This window comes from Photinus pyralis, unplaced genomic scaffold (assembly GCF_008802855.1).
Source record: "Photinus pyralis isolate 1611_PpyrPB1 unplaced genomic scaffold, Ppyr1.3 Ppyr1.4_LG3a, whole genome shotgun sequence".
NCBI lineage: Eukaryota > Metazoa > Arthropoda > Insecta > Coleoptera > Lampyridae > Photinus > Photinus pyralis.
The window spans coordinates 21,140,578-21,157,365 of NW_022170509.1; the positions used below are offsets into that span (position 1 = coordinate 21,140,578).

General features: G+C 35.2%; 1 protein-coding gene across 1 annotated transcript; it reads right to left on the reverse strand.

The window, feature by feature from the left end:
• Nucleotides 1–265: 265 nt before the first annotated feature.
• Nucleotides 266–16,427, reverse strand: LOC116165465. Its single transcript, XM_031479927.1, has 14 exons — nt 16,067–16,427; nt 15,771–16,015; nt 15,599–15,723; nt 7,888–8,072; nt 7,719–7,840; nt 7,554–7,667; nt 6,571–7,503; nt 6,430–6,519; nt 6,253–6,380; nt 5,226–5,323; nt 4,615–5,175; nt 2,189–2,348; nt 799–2,142; nt 266–627 (listed from the first exon to the last, which is right to left on the reverse strand). Exons 1-14 carry the CDS (start codon nt 16,289–16,291, stop codon nt 449–451), a joined length of 4,509 nt encoding a protein of 1,502 aa, XP_031335787.1. The 5' UTR covers nt 16,292–16,427; the 3' UTR covers nt 266–448.
• Between the last annotated feature and the right edge of the window lie 361 nt (nt 16,428–16,788).

The following is a 16,788-nucleotide window of genomic DNA, read 5'->3' on the forward strand; positions in this document are numbered from 1 at the left end:
ATAATACAGAAGAAACCTACAATAAAAAAAAAATACACAGTTAACACATTTAGCACACATGAAGATTGCTGTCTAAACCTAGTATCAATATTAAGATCGAATGAAAAGGTATTGCAAAATTTTCAAGGCAGTAAACGTAACGAAAACTGTTGAGGAAGTGGCAAGTCAAAATAAGGATATTCATAGCAACATCAAATGGAGGCATCAGGACGATACAAGATTGTTAATGGAACAGTACAGATTATCTTAAACAGTAGTACAAAAACATTGTGAATTAATTTAATTTAATACATTTTTTAAATACAAAGCAAACAATAAACAAAACACATTTTGGTCACAATATTGTTTCATGCACATACAATTTGCAACTGTCGGAAACAAAGTCGTTCACGCATAGTGCTTAATGTGTTAATACATTGTACCAAGAATGCAAAATCATACTATTAATCTAAGCGTAATTAAGGTCTTTCTTTTTTTTAAGAACAATGTCCTTTACATTAAGATGAGCAACTTTTTCTTTTCGTTTTGGAGGTACCGATTGCTGGCAAAAGCGCTTGAATGCCTCCAACTCGCGCTCCTCTGCATCCATATCCTCTTCAAGCACATCCCTCGGAGTGAAAACGCTCTCTAAACAAAAGATTTAATTGGATTCACTATAGCACTATTAAGGTTTAGGGTGCATCAATTTAGAACACTAGAAAGTATTGTAATATTATTGCATTTAAAAGAATCATTAAAAGCAATGTAATTTCTGATCACACAGTCGACCTTCCTTATTAAACCATTTTACACACTTACCGAAAGGCCAGTCGTCCTTATCGAAATTAAACTTATCTGTACCATTAGCACCACTATTAGTAGGAATAATAGAAACTTCGGCGGGCTGCGAACTTCTCTTATGTTCCGATTCATTTCTCGTACTATTCTTATCAACCTTTGTTATTTCTATACCGGGTAGACCGGATAAAATCTCTTGTGCGTTAAACGACTTGTTCTCAAAATTGGTCTGACACATCGGTATATAGGATGACGGTACTTCCGGTCCGAACATAGGTTTTAGGTCCGTTAGGAAATTTGATATAGGAGATCCGTTCTCGAAATTATTTTGTAACCTAGGACTGCGTATCGTCACCATTCCATTTTCATTCTTGAATATCGATGCCTGTTGGTTGGCGGGGTACATGGATAAATCATTAGTATCAGTCACTTTATTACATAGCGCAGTTTGCAAAGTGTGAAAAATGGGATTTTTTAGAGTGACCATCGACGGCTCAGAACCATTCTGGTTATGTTTGGCAGGTACTTCCGGCTGCTTACCGTCGCGTTTTTTCTTATTTTTCTTTTTATTCTTTTTATTGGCAGTGGCCGTAATTGATTGTTGAATCAATTTTTCCGTATCTACGACTATAACTCCAGATTTGCTTACAGGAACATTTGGATTTTGATTTGCCGCAGTAGAGGAGGTGTTATTAGCATTCTTGCAATTTCTATTAGTAGGAGGCCCTTCTATTTTCGTAATGGTAATCCCTGGAGGTAGGCGTAACATTGGAATACTAATTTCCCCTTTAGAGTTGTTCGCGGATTTTTGTGCTGCAGTCTTTTTGGTGGCCGTATCTTTTTTATTGTTTGCAACTTTTGGATCATACGCTTTTGTTATTTCGCTCTTGGAGTTTTTCTTACCTGAAGGTTCATTTCCGCTGTTCTTATGCTTATCTAATGCTATTGTCACCCTTAATTCTTTTGAAATACCGTTACTGACATCCTTTGGCAGCAATGTAGGCGGCAATTCTTTACCTTTTTTCTTTTTCGCGTTTTTAGATTGCACGTCCTTATCCTTCTTGTTTGAGATAATCGGATCTTTGATAGTTCCGTTTTTCATTTTATTATTATTTTTATTATTATCCTCGTTAATTGTAGCTGTTGCGATGTGTTCTTTGTCATTATACCCATTAACCAAAGTAAATAACAATTTATCGGATTCAGGAGTGGACCCTTTAAGGGTGATAGTGACTGTTGCAGGCGTATCACCACCTTCAGCTACACGTTTTATAGTAACCATAGCTGGTATGGTCTCTTCTATATGTTTAGGTTCATTCTCTTCTTTTGTGGCACAGTTTTTATTTTTCTTGTTTTTTCTAGTACCTAAAAATCATTGTATACAACTATTCACCAAAACATGTCAACAAACCTTGCTTCTCTTGTGATTGATCATCTGCTTTCTTAGCCTTTTTCTGCTTTTCAGCCAATTGTTTCGCTAAAAGTTCAGCTTTCAGTCGTTCTTCTTCCTTTAGCTTTGCCTCGGCCTCCTCCTGCTCTTTCTCTTTCTCAATGCGTTCACGCAATTCCGCCTTAAACAAAAAGTCAAGCTTTACAATCTGAAGTAAATTAATTAAAGTTATCCACCAAATCAACTGCTAAGAGCTACGATTTTGCACAGGGTGTCATATAAGGATATAAAAAAAGCTATAGGTGACTGACCTGTCTGTTGAAATAATTTATAATCTAGAATGTTTAAAAAATTTCAATCAAAACCTCTGTTTAAATTGATATTTCACTCAATGTAAGAGAGCAAGATCATCAAAAAGGATCTGTAGGCCTAATCCACCTGTCTTCAAAATGTTCAAAGATATGATGGGTAGAATGAGCCGGCACTCCATCAAGTTTTCCGCGGGTAATGTTTCCAAGGTTGGTACAATGACATCTACTAAGGCGTTTATTTCAAGGCCTTCTAAGAAAATTATGCATATAATGGTCACACTTTTAGAACATCTTAAATAAAACGAAAACCATAACAGGTAGGTATATGGAATGTAATAATTGATCGATGTAGAATTTTTTTCGACATTTGAAAGTGCAAACAAATAAAGCAGGTTTCATTTGAAAAATTAATTAATTAATTCCATCCTTCTATTTGTTCTCAAAATTAAACAGGTAACACAACTTTTGGGACTTTTTGGGACACAACACGGTTTAATTGAAAAAAAAAATGTTGTGGTCAGAGCTGGGCAGAATACTTTCAAAAAGTATTTGAATACTAAATAGTAAATACTTTACACAAATCAAAGGTATTTGAATACTAAATACTTTTACGTCCAGCACAAGCGAATACTAGATACAGATACATAGAAAAGTATTCAAATACTTTAGAATGTATTCGAATTCTTTCAAAAGTATTCTAATACTATCAAAGGTATTCGAATACTATAAAAAGTATTGGTTTTTTGGTAAAAAAGGAAGGTTATACACTGCCTTTTTTTGAGGCCCGCAAAAAAAATTGTCCCAGATCGACCCGGAAAAAAATTCTCTTATAGAATGTGGCCTGTAGAATCCATAATTTCAAACAGTTCCAAGATTGGGCTACTAGTTCAAAAGTTACAGCCCTTTCAATTTTCTTTCGAAATTGGTTTCTAGTCTATAACTTTTGATTGAGAAGTCTGATCGAAAAAGTACGAATTGTTTTGGATTCTACGCACCAAAATTAATAAGAAAAAGTCTTTTCCCGAGAAATTTTGGTGCAGTCGATTTTTGGTAAAAAAGGAAGGTTATACACTGCCTTTTTTTGAGGCCCGAAAAAAAAATTGTCTCAGATCAACCCGGAAAAAAATTTTCTTATAGAATGTGGCCTGTAGAATCCATAATTTCAAACAGTTCCAAGATTGGGCTACTAGTTCAAAAGTTACAGCCCTTTGAAATTTCTTTCGAAATTGGTTTCTAGTCCATAACTTTTGATTGAGAAGTCCGATCGAAAAAGTACGAATTGTTTTGGATCCTACGCACCAAAATTAATAAGAAAAAGTGTTTTCCCGAGAAATTTTGGTGCAGTCGATTTTTGGTAAAAAAGGAAGGTTATACACTGCCTTTTTTTGAGACCCGAAAAAAAAATTGTCTCAGATCGACCCGGAAAAAAATTTTCTTATAGAATGTGGCCTGTAGAATCCATAATTTCAAACAGTTTCAAGATTGGGCTACTATTTCAAAAGTTACAGCCCTTTGAATTTTCTTTCGAAATTGGTTTGTAGTCTATAACTTTTGATTGAGAAGTCTGATCGAAAAAGTATGAATTGTTTTGGATTCTACGCACCAAAATTACTAAGAAAAGGTGTTTTCCCGAGAAATTTTGGTGTAGTCGATTTTTCGTAAAAAAGGAAGGTTATACACTGCCTTTTTTGAGGCCCGAAAAAAAAAATTGTCACAGATCAACCCGGGAAAAAAATTTTATAGAATGTGGCCTGTAGAATCCATAATTTCAAACAGTTTCAAGATTAGGCTACTATTTCAAAAGTTATAGCCCTTTGAATTTTCTTTCGAAATTGGTTTGTAGTCTATAACTTTTGATTGAGAAGTCTGATCGAAAAAGTACGAATTGTTTTGGATTCTTGAGTTACAAAAACAAATACTGCTTCCATAAAAGTATTTAATTACAAAGTATTTGAATACTTTAAAGGATTTGGATACTAAAAAGTATTTACAAAATCGAATACTGCCCAGCTCTGGTTGTGGTTCTATCTACCACTAATTTTTTTTGACATACTTACAATGTTACACCTGTACACCAATTCATAAAGTAAAGAAACCTTAAGCACCGGAGCACAATTGGTATAATAGGAGGCTTACCTTTTTTAGTCGTTGTCGTGCCTTCTTATCAGCTTTTTTCTGTGCCAAAGCAGCTTTGTCGATCTTCTTGTTACCTTCTATGTAGTTAAGGAGTTCGTTAATATCTCTGGATCCTATATTATCGGAGCTTAAAGAGCTAGTAGAAAGGGAGGACACTGAACTTCTAGGAGGATAATCGCTTCCGTTACGGGCACCTTCCGGAACAGCGCGAGAGACAGATTTTTGCGTGCTCAACGAATTTCTGCCGTTCAACGCTTGGAGTTTCTTAGATTCTAATGATGTCAATGCCGACTTTTTATTAGAGGCGGGTGGCACAACGTGAACGACTTCGGGAACTCGTGGAGGTCCGCGTGAATCTATTTCGTTTGAATTTCTTGTATTTACAACAGTCTTAGGGGTATTTGAGAGTTTTGACGAACCATTCACAGCTGCTATGTTCGATTTTGTATTACCGTTAGGCACGACTTTCGTTGGTAATTTATCTTTTTCCTTGCGTTGATTCAAACGAGTTCGCAGCCTATCACGCGTTTCGTTTGTTTTAGGTGCGTGTGACGGTAACGACTACAAACAATTTAAATGTTTCGTTAAGAAATACTAAAATTACTACTCACCGAACCAAAAACTTCACAAAACGCACAATCACATTTACGAGAATCTTTATGATAATCGCAATAATCACAGGTATCTGGGCAGGAATGTTTCTTATATTCTGAAATGATTGCATTGCTTATTAGATTATTTTATCACACAATAACAAGAAGGTGAATGGGGTTAGAATTATGATCCCTTCTAAAAATTTCTAGCATAGCAGAAATTTCCATTAAATGCAGAGCTTGCGTTTTAAAAGCATTTCCCACCTCGATAATTCAACTGTGTCATTGGGTGAGAACATGTGCGAGCTGTTGGAAGAATCAGAATTTTGGATTTTGAGCCTTAGACGTCGCTTTTTACAGAATCTACAGGGGAACCTTTTCTTTTTCGTCAAAAAGAACCAAACTCTTACTGCGCAAGTGTATTTCTAAAGCCTATTTTACATGCTACATTTCAAGTGAAACAACATTTAAATCTCGAATCTTAGATTTGGCAGCCATAAAATTTCACCTGAAAGTGAAACATTTTGCGTCCACTTTCAAAAAAAGCACATATTGCGCATGCTCTCGGCTAAGATAAATTCAACTTTCAGCATGCAAAACGTCCTTTAAGCAACTCAAAAAAATCAATGTGGATGATCAAAAATTGTAAGCAAAAAAAGCCCCTTGTAGCAAACCGGCTTGACTACCTTAACTTCCAATATTGATTGGCTGAATGACCTTGCATTAATATGAATCGAGGTTGTTCAAGGAGATCATACTTTAAGGCTGTGCAAAGCAGATATTTCAATTCAGGGGAAACCAGAAAAGATACTGCAAACACTCCTGATGGAGCAAGGTGCTTGCTAGGCAGACAAACAAGTTTCTGGTGACAGAAATCACTTATTGGCTGGATTGGGTAAAAGGCACACTGGTAGAAAGAATGCGTAGTACAGGCTTGGCAGAAAAATCCTGTCATGAAGGATGCACAAACGAAGAGACTGTCCATTACATTATTATTTGATTTGCATCTGCATTTGATTACAAAACAAATTACACTCAAACCTACCAATTAATTGTTCTACTTCTTGTTTACATTTCCGTACTTCCGTTTCAACTTCTTTACAGTGGTGACCACAAGCAGCATTGGCACACGTGCTGCCCGTACTAGTTCTCTTAGCTGCGGTTGGTATTGTCCTATTTAAAAATCGAATCAACAATAATTATATTTTAAAAGACAACTTACTTTTGCGCATTAGCATTTTTAAACATTTCCAACATTTTCGTATCCAAGTTGCTCAAACTTTTTTGATGCGGCTTTCGAAATGCTGCAGCTCTGCAACCAAGAAATGACAACGACAACAACGCAAAATATATAATGACATACTCTGTGGCGGCCTTAGGTCCTAAATGCACATTGTTTCCCGACGCTGCTTCCGGAGCGGTTTTGGCGTATTCAACTAGAGTTTGTTTCACATCCGGGCTGTTTTTCAAAATTTCACTTTTTTTGTTTTTTAGATCGGTAACGATGCACTTCAATGTGTCAGTGACCGGACTTTTGGTTACAGGTGCTGGGCTTGCAACACCCTCAGTCTGTGGCCTCACCTCGTTTCTCTTAGAGGCACTTTTCATTAAAATTTCCGTTTCAGTTTTCATAGCAGGAGCTTCACTAGCAACTTTGAAGACCGGTTCTATGATTTTACTTGCCATGTCTTTTGAATCAAAGGTAGGGTTGATAGAAGAATTCCATAAGGAACGCGGCATTTTATGCTTTAGCTCCTCAACGTCCGGCACAAAGGTTTGTTTAGGAGGTGTCTTTTTATCCACACTCTCTCTATACATAGATTCGCTTTTCTCTGATAATATGCCGCTAGTTTTTGAATTCACTATTTTCAAAATAGAATCTCTAAGTGCGGTTTTATTCTCAAACAATCCCTCAAACGCCAAAACATCTGGGCTTTTGGTCATATCGCTTAATCGGGAAGGCTTCTTTGGACAAAACAGCCTCTTTTGATGAGGAGTTAGATAGACTCTGGTCGGTTTTTGAGAAGGCGATTCTTGATGCTTCGCAATAATATGGTTGGTAAGGGATTCTAAAGTTATCGGCTCTTGACAAATGTAACAGCTTATCAGGTGATATACTTCAGGAGATTGCTCATCATAAGGTGGAGGTAGTATATTAGTACGAAACTCTGCAGCCAGGCAGTCTTCGCACAAGCAATTACCTTGAGAATCTATAAGAAAATCCGCTATGTAAGTCGCGTCACCTACTAATGACAAAATGTGCCCATCCAACTCCGCCATGTCCTGCAGTTGCATTCTGAAAACTTCATATTATATAATGCCAATGAGATAAATCACTTTGTTTACGCTTGAGTGTTTCGGATCATCCAATAATTTGTTTTAAGAATTTTTTTGTGCTCTTCAAACATTTTCCAATCATTAATAAGATGTTTAGAAGGATTTGATATTGCCCTCTTTTGGCTGAAAATAAACTGTAAAGTTTTGAAACAAATTGGAAGGGTACAAATGCACCTTAAATTGCTAATTTTCAATTTTAAGTTTGCCCACCGAGACTCTACCAGTGCCATATCTTCTGAAAAGCAGGCGTATGATTCTAATAAACTTTTGTGAGCTATTTTATTTTCTTCTTTTAGCTGAAACTCATTATTTTACTAACACGAATGGTTGAGGCGGGTGTTACCTTATGAAAGAAGGGCATCTTCGCCGACACAGCCGGGCTTTTGTACACATAGTGATAGAAAATACTTTTATTTAAACATAACCAATTGACATTGAATCTTTCCATGATTAAAAAATCAAATTCTGGTAGCAACGGGGCTAATTTACTGGCAGCTGAACAAAAGGCACTATAATACGACATTAAACCTGAAATAAACAATGCATATTAATGCGAGTAAAACCGTAATGATTTTAAATAATTAAAACCTTTCGCTTCATTCCACTGTTTGGTGCGTAGCTGGAAAATGTTTGGAAGGCCAGGTTTTGGATTTGGAGAGATGGATCAGTAAAGGACGTGCTTGCATTTATCTTCAATTGGGATACTATGTGTATACCTAATTACATTTCACTTCAATAATTTCACCTTTTAGCTTTGCATGCAGAATTCCTAGAATTCTGTAAAACATCCTTTACGTCAATTCTGTAAATAAATATATAAAAGAAAATTGTTTACAGATACTGGTGCATTGTACATGCTATGGCTTATGCATGGAGTTACCTACATACACATTAATACAGTACTACTACTAGAAGCCCATGAAACAAGCGATAATCTCAGCAATATAGCCTATTTCACTTTATAATGTCTGTCGGGATGTTACAACCGAAAAAATCGTTTGTTGTGATAGGCTTCTAATACCCCAATAAACAACATATATCAAAATCAAATTTTATAAAATAATTTCGGTTTAAATGTCTGCCATGACTTGGAACCGTGATAATCATCTAATTTTTATATTTAATTAATTGCAATTTTGAACGGCAGCCTTTATAAAATACTTACAAAGTTGGTGAAAGTTTCATACCTGGCGCATCTGAATAACTCTAGGGCCCCCCCGCCGGGCCTAGCGAGACCTCATCTCATGAGTCGTACGTATTAGAAACTCACTGAGCAGATTTTCTAATTTACAAACGGGTTGCCTGCCACTGACGTTTAGATTATTTGAATATCATCTGCCTGAAGTTGAATTAGTTCCATTGGAAAAGATAATAAATGGATTTATAAACACAACAAACTCTTTTTCTCGTGGACGGATATTCTGAAACCTGGATGAATTTGACATTCAAAGAACGCACAACCTCAGCTAAAGCATCCCTATTAAATTTTTTGTGTGCCGATAATGTGGGGAAATAATACATAATTCCAGAACGAAGCTGAGTTTCTTACAGATGGAGTTGCGCTTGAAATGATTTTATGTGAGCAAATAATTCATGAACAAATTGCCCTTGTTTCTGAATATTCCTGTTTAGTCCATTTAAGGGGAGATTCCAGTAGATTTATCTTGAAGATTGAGTATGACAAGTTGCATAACTATTTTATACTAGTGGCATTTGCTAAAACCTGTATCGGTCATACCGACGACGACCGAAGTTTTAACACCGCCCATCAAAATAAGGACAGAGAAACGTTAATTACCTACCTTCTTGCATATTCTTTTGGGATGCCTACAATTGTTAAAGGTCAATATGGTCATTAATAAACTATAATTATATAAAATAACATAATGATGTTTACATTTGTTAATTGGAATGTAATTAATAGGTAGGTACTGTCCGTGTAGGTGTGATCAAATTATTATTCGAACATTTTCTAATCTCAAACAATTTTCAAACATTCAAATTCATATTTTATTTTTATTTATTTATATTTTTTTGTATACTTCAAGGGGCTTTTTGAATACTTCGGGCGCGTAAGAACTGCAAGGCAACTTTTTGAAGGAAGACCTTTTTCGATATGCGACTTTCAATTGTCCTTTTTGAGAATTATGTATTTATTTGCTGAAAAATGTATCAAATTGATCGTATGTTAGATTTGAATGCCTATATGTCGATTACATGAATGAATGTCAATAACGGATTACTCCTTATTGCTCGTGAGGTTATATATCTTTGCCATTCTAACACATAATATTTCTGCTAAGACGTAGGGAGGTTCTTGTTTTATCGATGTCGCGGTGAACTAAGAGCGATGCCACGTTATAGGAGTTTTGAATGTCTTCGAACGTCAAGAAACATAACCGCACGTGCAGTAGTAACAATAATAAGCGCCAATTCCTTTTTGCAACTTATTCATTTCACCGACTATATCTTAATATTTATTTGTTAAATATCACACCCAAAAGTAATTAGCTTTTTTTAAATTTAATTTTCCAACTGCAAATGATACACCTTCAAAAAACATTTGGCGTGAAACGTTTTTGTGGAAAACGGCAACAATTACCTATTTAATAGGTATCCAAATGTCCTAAATTGTTTTTCTTACGGTATCCTACTGTACTTGACTGAAAAGATGAAGTTTAATTATTAATATTAATAAATTGTTATGCACATTTATGGCATTTATCAATTCCTTCATTTATGACGATGTTGATTGCGATTTCAGAAAAAATAATAAGTGTACCTCGTAGTGAAAGCAAATTCCCGAACTCCAATTCTAGTTGGCCTCGGTTATTGTAGTCCGGGAATGTATTGCTTTTACTATACACAATCTACTATTTATAGCCGTAGTTGGTCAAACAATGGAAAATGATTGTATTAAACACGCCCATTTCACAAAGTGAACACAATTAGCTTATAATGCAACCAATAGAAGAGAAGCAATTAAAAGCGATTTGCCGAACGTATACCGGGTGGTGCCTAGCGCGACGCAGCATAGGGATTTCAATGGTAATTTCTTTATAGTCAATTACTAGCTCCCCTAATTATTTTAGAGCAAAAGTCTAAATAAGTTTTTTTTAGAGAAAAAAATACTGAATCTGTTCATGCTATTACTCATAATTTTCCGTTTTTCAAAACCGTAGAAATCGACAAAATAAAAAGGTTCATTTTACAATAAATCAAATATGCCTTGGAATTACCTAAAAAACAGCGATCACGTTTCATTATTTGCCTTTGACGTATATTAAATTTATACTTGTTTATAAATTAGTTAAAGAACTGCAAGTGCAATAACGTTCAAAATGTCCGTCAAAACCATCAGGAAAATAGATGCGATGCGCTTGTAGTTTGTTATAAAGATTCCAAAGCATCACTGATTTATAAAAATGTAATTTTTTATTTTATCCATTTCTACGGTTTTGAAAAATGGAAAATTATAAGTAAAAGTATGAACAGATGCAGTATTTTTTTCTCTAAAAAAAACTTATTTAGACTTTTGCTCTAAAATAATTAGGGGAGCTAGTAATTGACTATAAAGAAATTACCATTGAAATCCCTATGCGTTGCGCTAGGCACCACCCTGTATAGCATGATGTGTTGCCTAACGTTTGCATGCAGTTTTTCTACACTTTCGAAATTGAGCGTTTTTCAAAATTTCGTTTTAAACGGCGTAGAACGATTTTGAAAACCCGATCAAAGGCTTAAAATCTTCCTTACAACCTACTCATCCCGGCTATAAGAGGTTTTTTTTTATGTCCGGGTTGTGCCCTGTAAAAAAATTATTTTTCAAAAATACGAAATTATGGGCTTATAGCCGGGTTCTTGAATAGTTACTGTAGACGTACAGATAGAGACCCTTTCTTCAACTCAGATTTTAAGCGCGTAAAACGATATTTCAAATAACATATTTTTAGGCATTCATGTACAACTGGAATCCCCCCTTAAGTAACCACTGACATCAAGTAAAACTAAATCAGCTAGTCACATATCATTTTTAAGATGTTGGACGTGTTCAGGGTTTCCTTTCATACCCATGAAACTACACTTCCTCTCTTAAATCGTAAAACCGCATTAACATCGTACCTCTACTGAGCCAGCGCACTTGGAAATAAAAAAATGTGCCAAATTCTTGATGGCTTCTTAGCTTAAACCAAAAATTGCTCTTATGGAAGTGTTTTTCAAAAATGGTAAGTAAGTGAAGTGGAAAGTTTATTATTTTCTGATGTAAAATAAGAATATTCAATAAAAAGTATAGGTTTGGGTTTCTATCTCAAAAAAATAGTTGCCCTAGACTTGATCCTTAAGGGACAGTTATGGGAAAATGTGCATAGCGTCATAAATCATCCACATAACGAATATTTTATATAAATTAGTTTCCGCAATAATCCACTGTCTCAAGATAAACGGGACACCCTGTGTATAAATCAAGTGATATTCAAATATAAGATTACAAAAGTGGTATAACGCAACTCACAAAAGAAATGACCGCTACACTCCAATTCATCTCGCTTATGCAGGTACAGTTCACATCAAAGTATCGTATATAGGTAACTCGCAATTTCATACTTGGACAAAAACCAAATTTACTCTCTATTAAATCAATCATTCTGATTAGTTCACGATAGTTGATATTTTTTTACGTTCTCTCGTAAATACCTCGGGCAGGGCTGCGATTTCACGCGCTTTTGCTTACTTTTTTATAAAATTCCAACAGTCCCCACGTTGTTGCTCTTTTTTTTTACTGTTGTTTGTAATGCTAATATTTCATTTATAGTCTACAGTCAAGCAACATTGCTCATGGTAGTACTCGTATATTTGAATGGGTAACGACTCAAAAACCTGTTAATAAAAAATGTGTGTTACTGATTGAAGACAGTTATTTTTTACTTAGGCACACTTGCGCATGCGCGATTCTTTCAGCTCTTCTTTTTATGTCCATACGTGCACCCAAATTTTGTTCCAAGCCGGAAAATAAGAGTACAGACAGACATCACCAAGATTTTGTTTGATTCAGATTCCTGGTTCGTGTATTTCCGTAAAAAAAGTGTGGGGTCATTTTTTATCCCAATACCTCCCTTACTAACGCGCGTGAGTGGTAAAAATGAGTGGTAGAGGGGCCAAAACAAATATTGTTTTCACATACACCATAAAATTTTGTATCTTCAGAAATCTGAACAAGAAAAAAACTTGAAAATTTGAAAAATATTTTTCAACTCAAATTCTTCTAAGACTTTCTGATAATGGGGATGTATTTATCAGATTTTTTAACTTTAATTTGATATTAAATAAAATTGCAGTATGTTCCTCTCTGATTATTGCTTTTTTTAAATTATTATTAGTATTATGTATTGATAATTTAAGTGCATCGGAGGAGGGCATTTGAGTATCATCTACGTATTGATAGTTGCTAAGTTAATGTTTGGTACGTATTTAGGCCACATGGAAGAGCAGTGCCTTCATCCTTTTTCCATCCGTTCTTTCACTTGCAGGGGCGGACAGGCACGGGGGGGCGGGTGGCGATTGCCACCTAGCCTGTAGATCATAATGGCCCATTGGAAATTTATAAGTATGTGCTGTATTTAGTTTCTTGCACTATTAATAAATTATTAACACGTTTCTCTAATTGGGGTTGATATTAGGTTGTTAAAAAAATCTGTTTTAATTGAAGTGTTTTACAATGAATTTATCATTTTTTGTCGTAGCATGAAAGTGCTGAAATACAATGATAGGCGACGCACCTCGTGTGGATTGTATATTTTGTTACTTTTAATTATCAGCTGCAATTTAAAAAAAAACTGTATGGTAATTGATTTTCGAGAAAGGAGTACTTTAACATGGTTTTGTGGTGCACCTCAGAGCTAACCCCCCCCCACGCCACCTTCATTACTACACTAATACTTTAATGGCCCGTAAGTACCCAGTCCGCCCCTGTGTATAGCCTTCCTTTTTTACCAAAATTCAACTACACCAAAATTTCTCGGGAAAACACTTTTCTTATTAATTTGGGTTTGGTGCGTAGAATCAAAAACAATTCGTACTTTTTCGATTAGACTTCTCAGTCAAAAGTTATAGACTAGAAACCAATTTCGAAAGAAAATTCAAAGGGCTGTAACTTTTGAAATAGTAGCCCAATCTTGGAACTGTTTGAAATTATGGATTCTACAGGCCACATTCTATAAGAAAATTTTTTTTCCGGGTCGATCTGAGACAATTTTTTTTCGGGGCTCAAAAAAAGGCAGTGTATAACCTTCCTTTTTTTTTACCAAAAATCGACTACACTAAAATTTCTCGGGAAAACACTTTTTCTTATTAATTTGGGTGCGTAGAATCCAAATCAATTCGTACTTTTTCGATCAGACATCTCAATCAAAAGTTATAGACTAGAAACCAATTTCGAAAAAAAATTCAAAGGGCTGTAACTTTTGAACTAGTAGCGCAATCTTGGAACTGTTTGAAATTATGGATTCTACAGGCCACATTCTATAAGAAAATTTTTTTCCGGGTCGATCTGAGACAATTTTTTTTGCGGGCCTCAAAAAAAGGCAGTGTATAACCTTCCTTTTTTACCAAAAATCGACTGCACCAAAATTTCTCGGGAAAACAGTTTTTTTTATTAATTTTGGTGCGTAAAATCCAAAACAATTCGTACTTTGTCGATCAGACTTCTCAATCAAAAGTTAGACTAGAAACCAATTTCGAAAAAAAATTCAAAGGGCTATAACTTTTGAACTAGTAGCCCAATCTTGGAACTGTTTGAAATTATGGATTCTACAGGCCACATTCTATAAGAAAATTTTTTTTCCGGTTCGATCTGAGACAATTTTTTTTCGGGGTTCAAAAAAAGGCAGTGTATAACCTTCCTTTTTTTTTTACCAAAAATCGACTACAACAAAATTTCTCGGGAAAACACGTTTTCTTATTAATTTGGGTGCGTAGAATCCAAATCAATCGTACTTTTTCGATCAGACCTCTCAATCAAAAGTTATAGACTAGAAACCAATTTCGAAAAAAAATTCAAAGGGCTGTAACTTTTGAACTAGTAGCCCAATCTTGAAACTGTTTGAAATTATGGATTCTACAGGCCACATTCTATAAGAAAATTTTTTTTCCGGGTCGATCTGAGACAATTTTTTTTTCGGGGCTCAAAAAAGGCAGTGTATATAACCAGGGGCGCACTGGCCCGGGGGGGGGGCGAGTGGCGATTGCCACCTGGCCTGTAGATCATAATGGCCCGTTGGAAATTTATAAGTATGTGCTGTATTTAGTTTCTTGCACTATTAATAAATTATTAACATGTTTCTCTAATTGGGGTTGATGTTAGGTTGTTAAAAAATTCTGTTTTAATTGAAGTGTTTTAGAATGAATTTATCATTTTTTGTCGTAGTATTTTGAAAGTGCTGAAATACAATGATAGGCGACGCACCTCGTGTGGATTGTATATTTTGTTACTTTTAATTATCAGCTGCAATTAAAAAAAAACTGTATGGTAATTTATTTTCGAGAAAGGAGTACTTTAAAATGTTTTTGTGGTGCACCTCAGAGCTACCCCCCCACCCCTCCCGCCTTCATTACTACACTAATACTTTAATGGCCCATAACCTATGCAATTCCACCTGGCCCGCAGTTACCCAGTCCACCCCTGTTCACTTGTATTACTTATGTGTCTGTTTTCTCTTTTTGTTTTTTGGTGAAAATAAACCAACTATTGCGATTGGTATTTAATCGACACATCTTCCCAATAAAATATACAGACATAACTGTATTTTTTGTGGATTTAATATCAATCGCAATATTTCATATAAGTAGTGCCCAAACACGCATCTTTCACATGCATATTTATTGCTCTATCGTTATTGCTAATAACACAAGAAATATGCAAAATCCATGCTAGATAAGTATTGCTAATTCACACGTTTTGGTACATACAGCATGGATGGAAAATGTGTGTGAAACTGAAGAAAAGTGTGACCATAGGATTGACTAACTGTATTACATAAAATTAAAATAATGCTTACTGATTAGGTACGAAGAAACCTTGGGGTATCGTAACGCATCAAAATGTCCTCTAGTAACTATAGAGTACTCCCTTATTAAAGTAACTAGACGGATGCAGAATTGCGTGAGATCTTCTTGCATTAATCTGAAAGATCGGAATGTAGTTAACAATACTGGAATACGAAAACGTACCCTTCTACTAGTTCGCGTATTTTCTTAATAATAACATTCGAAAAAATTTCGTTACTGTTGCAAGGCTTAGACGAGATTACGTGACGATATATGTAATAAATATAATGTTGAAGAGCTGACCAGTTCTTCAAGGGTGCTGGCTTAGCATTTCGCACTTCATTAAGAAACGCGTTAAGTATAATTTTTTCGGATTCCAATGCGAGCGTATCTTCCGTACAGTTTTGGAGGGAGTCTTTGTTTACCGACTGAAAGCAAGGCTTAGAAGTACATCTGCATATAACAAAAAAATGAATTACTTTATCGAAGAATTTGAAAAAGTAATCAGTGTCGGCTATTAAAGGTTTCGATGTAGGAGACGAGTTGGATGCTCCATGCTCCTCCAAAGTGGCTCCGTTTTCGAAATTGTTCAGTTCTAACTCAGAATCTTTAGAAAATAGATTTCCCATTGTGGGAAATTGGTCCAAATTAGTCGAGATCTCTTTTTGTTTGTGGTCAATTTCAATGTCACTCATTATGGACATCTAGTTTAAGCTAAAACATTAAAATAACAAACGAATCTCGCGATTGAAAAAAACGATCGTGAAGTTAAACAACCACTTTTCTAATTGTAGTAACAATTCGTGAAAAATGGAGTCAAAAGATCATGCGTGTGAGAGACCATTCGGGAAATTGAGGTGTGTTCAAAATAACCTGAAAGTGATGTTCACAATCGCCTTAATACATCATTAATTTCATAGATGTCAGGGAGTTTGCTTTTTTTACAACCGAAATTATTCATAGACGAAATAACGTCCTTATATTAGGCAGGTCTGAGACCACACCAAAAACTTTTAATTTTTGAACACTCTAATGTTCGTAGGACCAACAATTACAATGCTTAGAAAGAAGACTCGCACTTTCATCTTATTATTTAACCATGTTCTGAATCCGTCACATGGAACTGCTACTACCGAGACGATGATTATTTTGAGAAAGAACAATTGACTACTATTTGGAACAATAATATCTTGTCAATTTT

Coding starts and splice junctions, on each gene's coding strand:
- LOC116165465 (XM_031479927.1), bottom strand. CDS start 16,291: ATGTCCATAATGAGTGACATTGAAATTGACCACAAACAAAAAGAGATC. Junction 7,668..7,718: donor TTGAAAATTAGCAATTTAAG/GTGCATTTGTAC, acceptor GTTTATTTTCAG/CCAAAAGAGGGCAATATCAA. Junction 6,520..6,570: donor GGACCTAAGGCCGCCACAGA/GTATGTCATTAT, acceptor TCTTGGTTGCAG/AGCTGCAGCATTTCGAAAGC.